This window comes from Engraulis encrasicolus, chromosome 10 (assembly GCF_034702125.1).
Source record: "Engraulis encrasicolus isolate BLACKSEA-1 chromosome 10, IST_EnEncr_1.0, whole genome shotgun sequence".
Lineage (NCBI taxonomy): Eukaryota > Metazoa > Chordata > Actinopteri > Clupeiformes > Engraulidae > Engraulis > Engraulis encrasicolus.
In genome coordinates this window covers 43,691,643-43,699,142 of record NC_085866.1, presented here as the reverse complement: position 1 = coordinate 43,699,142, position 7,500 = coordinate 43,691,643, and the positions used below count along the sequence as shown (strand labels likewise).

At 49.9% G+C, this 7,500-nt stretch overlaps 1 protein-coding gene across 2 annotated transcripts in view; it reads left to right on the top strand.

Moving 5' to 3' along the window:
• Positions 1-7,500, top strand: part of agrn (agrin) — a 407,228-nt gene that overhangs the window by 305,448 nt on the left and 94,280 nt on the right. For both annotated transcript variants that reach the window (XM_063208976.1, XM_063208977.1), the window contains 2 exons: positions 5,269-5,382; positions 6,371-6,535. In XM_063208976.1, coding sequence (XP_063065046.1) covers positions 5,269-5,382; positions 6,371-6,535 — 279 coding nt within the window. The remainder of the gene's footprint in view (positions 1-5,268; positions 5,383-6,370; positions 6,536-7,500) is intronic.

The window sequence follows — 7,500 nt, the reverse complement described above, 5'->3', positions numbered from 1 at the left end:
ACATCCTGATCCAGAACCGAGGAGGACCTTGCACAGGTGAGCTGTCTGAGACTGAATGCGTGCGTGCGTGCGTGCGTGCGTGCATACTTTTGGGCCCATTCTGATTCAGCAGCAGGCCCCCTGTACAGGTGTCTAGCTGACTGCCTGACTTTCTGACTAGTGCCGTGCTCGGCTCCTTCTGCCATGTGCATTTCTGCTGCCCCCCCCCCCTTTTTGTCTCCTTCTGTGGCAGGACGGCCATTCTCTTTCCCTCCCTCTTGCTTTCTCTCTGACTCGCTCTATCTCACACTCATTCTGTTTCATTCTCTCTCTCGCTTCTCTCTCTCTCGCTTCTCTCTCTCTCTCTCTCTCTCTCTCTCTCTCTCTCTCTCTCTCTCTCTCTCTCTCCCTCACTTTAACTTTGTTTCACACTCTCTGTCTTCCTCCATATCGCGCATATTCTCTCAATTCCTCTGTCTTTAACTCTGTCTCTTTCTTTCTTTCCTTCTCTCTGTCTCTCTTCTCACTTCTTTTCACTCTCTCATCTACATTTCAGTGCGCTATCTCATGCCAACCATGACAGTTATTACTGTAATGAGAGGCTGGGGAAAAGTGTGTATGGTGCCTGTGTGTGTATGGTGCCTGTGTGTGTGTGTGTGTGTGTGTGTGTGTGTGTGTGTGTGTGTGTGTGTGTGTGTGTGTGTGTGTGTGCGTGTGTGTGTGCGTGTGTGTGTGTGCGTGCGTGTGTGTGCGTGTGTGCGTGCGTGCGTGCGTGCGTGTGTGTTCGTTCACAAATTTATGCCTCTGTGTATGTGTGAGTCTATTGATGCAGTGCCTAAGCACGGCAGTGCCTCTGTGCGCATGTGTGTGTGTGTGTGTGTGTACATCTGTATGTACAGCGTGTGTCTGTGTGTGTGTGCGTGTACGTGTGTATGTGTGTACGTGTGTAAGTGTGTAAGTGTGTATGTACATTTGTGTGTGTGTGTGTGTGTGTGTGTGTGTGTGTGTGTGTGTGTGTGTGTGTGTGTGTGTGTGTGTGTGTGTGTGTGTGTGTGTGTGTGTGTGTGTGTGTGCGTGTGTGCCTCCAACTTTATGCATGCGCGTGTTCATGTATTTGCGTGCATGCGTGCGTGCGTGCGTGCGTGCGTGCGTGTGTGTGACTTCAAGAGGCCCTGTGTAGTCCGGCCCAGTGCTGCTGGGGTGCCAAGCAGTAGAGTGAGAGAAGAGAGAGGAGAGAGAGAAGAGAGAGGAGAGAGAGAAGAGAGGAGAGAGAGGAGAGAGAGAAGAGAGAGGAGAGAGAGAAGAGAGGAGAGAGAGGGAGAGAAACTGAGTGATCAGAGCTGCCTGTGTAATTCCCCCAGGCCTGGCGGAGAAGAGTTTCAGCTCTTTCTGCTTTTGCAGGCACCACCCCATAGCACCACACTCCACTCCACACACCAACCCCCACACCACCACCACCACCATCCCCAACTCCCTCTGCACATCGCTCCTACTTTTTCCCCAGTCTTCACATACCTCTTTCTCTTTATCCCCTACTTTCTCTCACTCACTCTCTCTCTCTCTCCTGCTCTCTCTCTTTAGTTCTTTCTCTCCTCTCTCTTTTTCCCTGTATCTCGATCTTCACTCTCACTTTCCCTTTTTCTGCAAGATAATATGTATAATACTGTATATAGTATAGCCCCCCCCCCCACCTCTCTCTTTCTCTTCTCTCTTTCTTTCACAGGCACACACACATTCTTTGTCCCCCTCTTATGTTGCTCTTGGGAGGCAAGTAGGCCTTGCAGTCAGGCTCAGTCATGCCTCTCCCCACCGAGCGTAGAAAATCAATCCAGTTTGCGAAACTTAACTATAGGTACCCCGCTCTCTTCCTCTCTCTACACCCTCCCCTCTCTCTCTCTGTCTCTCTGTCTCTGTCTCTGTCTCTCTCTCTCTCTCTCTCTCTCTCCCCCTCTCTCTCTCTCTCTCTCTCTCTGTCTCTCTCTCTCTCTCTCTCTCTCTCTCTCTCTCTCTCTCCCTCTCTCTCCGCCTCTCTCTCTCTCTCCATCCCTTCCTGCCTCTTCCCTCCCTTTCTCTATCCGTCTCTCTCCATCTCTCTTTCTCCTTTTCCTCTTCTCCGTCTCTTTACCTCTCTTGTTCTCTCCATTTGTCTCTACCTCCCTCTCTCTCTTCTTTCCTACACGTCAAGTTGAAACCGCCATCAGCGTGGATTAGTCCTCTGCTCATTAGCTATTCACGAGCTCTCCTCTCGGTTTGACCCCGTCGTGACCCCTCCCATGCTGCTCTCCGAGCGACCACGGCGCTCAATCACCTTGCCACCACTTACCGCTAATTGGAAATTAGGACCGGGCGCCCTCTATGTAACTTTGGTCAGCCTTCCCCAAATGAAGTGCCGAAACTATATTACTTTTTTTTTCTTAGTTCTTAATTCGCCCCCTGCATCTTTTTTTTTGTTACCCTGATGTGGCAATGCTCCAAGATTACATTGCAGCCCTGCTTGGTATGCGAGGGATTCGCTGTCAAATTTAAGGAACGAAATTTTAACAAATGACCTGGAAAACAGACCAGGTCAGGAGAGGAGAGGAGAGGAGGAAAACAAGACGCTGAAAAAAAAATTGCTGGTTAAAAGCCTATCTTGCATTAAGTGCAACAGCACATGCACTTAAGAGAGATGTATTCGTGACGAGGTGGAGGCGGGGGGGGGGTTGTCGGAGGCTAATACACAGCGAGGGAGAAGGAGGCAGACTGAGGTTGGGGAAATACGAACCGAGGAGAAGAAGACTATGAAATTAAAAGTGCCTGTGTCATAATGGTCCCGGCACACCGAGCAGCCGCAGCTAGCAAGCAGCGGATGGGGAGCTTGAGAGAGGGGGGCTTAATGAACTGTAGCCACAGCCCATCTCCCGGAGCCCGCAAAAAGAGCGGCAGAGAAAGAGAAGGAGAGGAGAGAGGCGACTCATCACCATTAGGGGCGCGGGCACCGCATGCTGCACGCCAGAGATTCCGTGATTTATGGAATGCCGAGCCCCCGAGCCCCTACTCTCGCCTCGCCTCGCTCGCCTCGCCTCGCCTCACCTCCGGAAAACGCCAAAGTGCCAAACGCAAGAGAGGAGACGACTAATGCAGGGCTCAGGTCCTCTGTTTGGGCTGCAGCCAGTGTGTGTGTGCGTGCGTGCGTGCGTGCGTGCGTGGGTACGTGCGTCCGTGCGTGCGGCGTGCCTGCGTGCCTGCGTGCCTGCGTGTGTGTGTGTGTGTGTGTTTGTGTGTGATTTGGATAGTGATAGCAGAGTGGGAGAGAGGTGGAGGGAGCTGGCAGAGGAAAGTCAAGAGATAGAGAGAGCTAGGGGAGAAGAGAAAGAAAGAGTGAGCAGTGGGAAAGAGGGAATTGTGGACAAAATAGAGAAAAACAGATAGTTTGAGTATGGGAAAGGAGAAAGGGGGATGGAAAAGACACAGAGTGGTGGAGAGTTAGAGAGGGAAGAGAAGGGAAGGAAAGATGAGAGACCAGTGCAGAGAAGAGAAGAGAAGGCCGTGATGGAAAGGGAAAAAGAGAACTTGTGAAAGAAAGACAGAAAGTGAGAGAATATGGACAAAAATAGAGGGAAGCGAAGATAGAATGAGAGCCGAGTCCAGAAGCGAAGGCTGAAGAGAAGGCCGTGATGGACAGGGAAAACGACAAAAGCGGGAAAGAACGTGAGAAAGTGAGAGAATATGGACAAAAACGGACAGAAGCAAAGATAGAATGAGTACCCAGTCCAGAAGCCCCAAGGTTGCGATTGAAAGACAGGCTTGGAAATGGCAGTGTGCATATGAGCCAAAGACAGTGTCTCACAGGCTGCCTCCTCTCACTCACTGGCCAGGCTGCACAGAGCCAGCGGAAGATAAGCCATCTACTAGAGGTTGCTCCTCGCCTGCCATTTGGATGGAGAAAGACTGGCACACACACAAACACAGGGGCTATAAATGAATTTACACATACCGTAGATAATATGTATAGAAAAGCACATTCTTTCTGGGGAAAATGGATTCTTTCTGTATTGGACACACAGGAATGCATTCACATGACATACATATGTACGTACATACAGACAGTACATAAACGTGCACACACACACACACACACACACACACACACACACACACACACACACACACACACCTACATGCACAAAAACACACAGGAATAATACAGTTCCATCTTGTATCTCCCAGTCCTGTGTGTCCCGTCCATCCAAACAAACAGTAGCAGCAACAAATGAATGGCGATGCATTCCCACGGGATGTGTCAAATGTCAGCCTGTTTGCAGATGCAGTCAGCTCGCCCCATTGTTTGCACGGTGGTGCCAGCGCTAATAGCATTTACTTGTCCTCGATGGCGAGTTTTTGTGCTGTTTTGTGTGTGCGGTGGTGGCCGTGTAAATAGAATTGTTATCTCCGTCCACGCCAGACAGCCGCCACGCCGACCTTGGCTGTGGCCCCCAGTTACTAGGTCTTTGTGTTCCTCCGAAAAATGCATTGTTGGGGGAAGATTGCGCGGCCTAATTAGTCCTAAAGAAAACACTCCTCCCCAGAATCATTTTTGTGCAGCTTCCAGCGTCTCTTTTTCCCCCCCATTTCTGTCTTGCGGGTCCTCTTGCGGGTTGGTTTTTAAAATCAATTTCTCGTTCTCTCCATCTTTCTGCCTGTTTATCTTCTCCTCTTTGTCTTTCTCTCTTTCTTTCTCTCTTTAAAAAGCAGGCGGTGGGTGTATTCAGGCTGTGTCTGAGCACTTCATAATGGTTGGTTTCTTCACTTAGCGGGCATGACTGATGTACACACACTGTAGAAGAACTGTTTCACTTACTGGGAATAAGAGTTGTTAAATTCATATTTTTACTAGAATTATGGTGTGTCGTACTGTAATCATGGATCACAATGGACAGACTTTCATTGGAAATGGTAATGCTAAACCATTTGGGTCCGTCTGTAGTGACTTTGCAATTTTAAAGAAGAAACGTAGCATTTTTCCACCCCCATCCATCCCTCTCTTTGTGTCCCTCTCCTCGCTCCTTGCAGCTATCTCTCTCACCCTTGTCTCCCTGTTCTGTTCATCATCTCTCTCTCTATCCTTCCCCTAGTAGTCTTAACCGCTCCTCCTGCGCTCAGCACTCTTTTCCTCCTTATCGTCTCTCCTCTACTGTACCTCTGTGTCTCTCACTTCCTCTCCTGGTTCAGTTCAGTTGAGTTCATCTAATCATTTCTGCCTGTATCTCTCTCTCTTCTCTCTCTTCTCTTCTCTCTCTTCCCCTGTAGCCTCCACCGCTCCACCTGAGCTCAACGCCCCTCAGCACTGCAGCGAGACGGTGTACGGCTGTTGTGAGGACGGCAAGACGACCGCCCAGGGCGTGGGACTGGCCGGATGCCCAAGTACGTGCATCAACACATCCAGGGGAGCCAACAGGGAGGGGACTAAGGGGTCTGTTGTCCCGGGACCAGGCAAAGTTGGGGCCCAGAATTAGATCCCCATTACATTGTATGTATGGATGGGAGGGCCCTTTCCTATGATTTTGTCCTAGGCCCAGCCAAAGCTGTCAGCGGCCCTGGCCTCATCCAAGGACAGATTACTGCATCGGCCTACCAGGCCAAGGCCAAGGGGCCCAAGAGTCAAGGGGGGCCCTGAAGCCCAAGGCTCTATATTCTCATCCTGCGTTAAAATCACACTTTTAACAACTACTGTATATTTTCTAACATTTTCTCAGAAGACTACCCTCCTAAAATTGTTTTGTATGCTAGCAGCACCCATTGAGGGGGGCCTTTCTTATTGTCTGTCCCAGGGCCTTATGGAATCATAATCGGTCCCTGACCGCATCACTGGTTGGCTGGCTGGCTGGGCCGTTAGCATGTTTTCACACTGTGCAGTGTTTCACACACAAAATGCTGAAAGAATTGCGGCCATCCTCGAGACATGCTGTATTATAAAAAGGAGAAAAAAAGCATAAAAAAGCTAGCATCCTGCAAGTCCCCCGCATTGACCAATTTACAATTATAAAACCATTATGTTCTCTAATTGCAATCAGGAAGAATGATTCCAAAGCATTATAGCCTTATTAAGATGATAAAGTGTTTCCTCTATCAGACAGAAGAGGTCTAAATAGTCTGCTGCATCTTCTGATCTCTCTCTCTCTCTCTCTCTCTCTCTCTCTCTCTCTCTCTCTCTCTCTCTCTCTCTCTCTCTCTCTCTCCCCTTTTGTCTTTTTGTTCTTATATATTCTATTCTCCCTTCATCTCTATCTATCCATCTCTCACCGCTCACCCTCCCTCTGTCTCTCTCTCTCTCTCCAACCTTCCTTCTCCCTCTCTCTTTCTCTCTCTCCCTCCAATCCTCTCTCCCTCCTCCTCCCCCTCCGCTCCTCAGGCGTGTGCCAGTGCAACAGCTACGGCTCCTATGGAGGCACCTGCGACCCCACCAGCGGCCAGTGCTCCTGCAAGCCCGGCGTGGGCGGCCTGAAATGCGACCGCTGCGAGCCTGGCTTCTGGAACTTCCGCGGCATCGTCACCGAGAACATGAGCGGATGCACACGTAAGAATAACACACGCACTCACGTAACCTCTCTGCATCTCTCTCTCTCTCTCCCCCTCTCTCTCTCTCTCTCTCTCTCTCTCTCTCTCTCTCTCTCCCTTTCTCGCTCTCTCTCGGCCTCTAACACATACTTTCAGTTTGTTGTTCCCTCGACACTTTGCTTTTCTGGGTCCCTCGCATTAGCTAGAGACTATTTACAGATCTCGTCGGCCGTGATCTTTACAGAGCCAAATGGCATGTTTTCAACCTGACTACAGAGTGTGCGCACCGCATGGCAGTTCTCAGCAAAGAGAGAAAGGAAAAAAAGTGTGAAGAAAAATCTTTATTTTTTTCTGATTCATGTTTTCTGCGCCACCTCATAATTGTGGTGACATTCTCTCCTCCTCCTCCTCCTCCACCAGCTAAACTGTGAGGAGACGGCGGGAAGTAGGTGCGTACAGTACATTCATCAGGGAGAAAGCAAGTCATAATTGCTTGCGGGTGACTCAGCTAAGAGTCTCTTTGACTGTGAGAGACAGAGAGAGAGAGAGAGAAGAGAGAAGAGAGAGAGAGGGCACACGCGTGGCAAACTGCATGCCTTTTGACAGCTGATGTGCACCTCTGACCCCTGGGGTATGGCGTTTTTCCAAATAAAAAGACTGTCGACTTCAGCCAGTCTGTGTGCCATTCACCTCCTGACAGAGATTAATGTTGACAGAAGCAATTTGACAAATGCCTCTGAGCTTTGGAGACCGTCGGAGGAAATCTATGAGTTTGTTTCCTTTCCGACCCGCTTGACCTGCTTGTCTCCATCCACAAACAAACACGCTCTAGCAGGCAGCAGGCACAGGTGTGTGATTATGTGTGTGTGTGTGTGTGTGTGTGTGTGTGTGTGTGTGTGTGTGTGTGTGTGTGTGTGTGTGTGTGTGTGTGTGTGTGTGTGTGTGTGTGTGTGTGTGTGTGTGTGTGTGTGTGTGTGTGTGTGT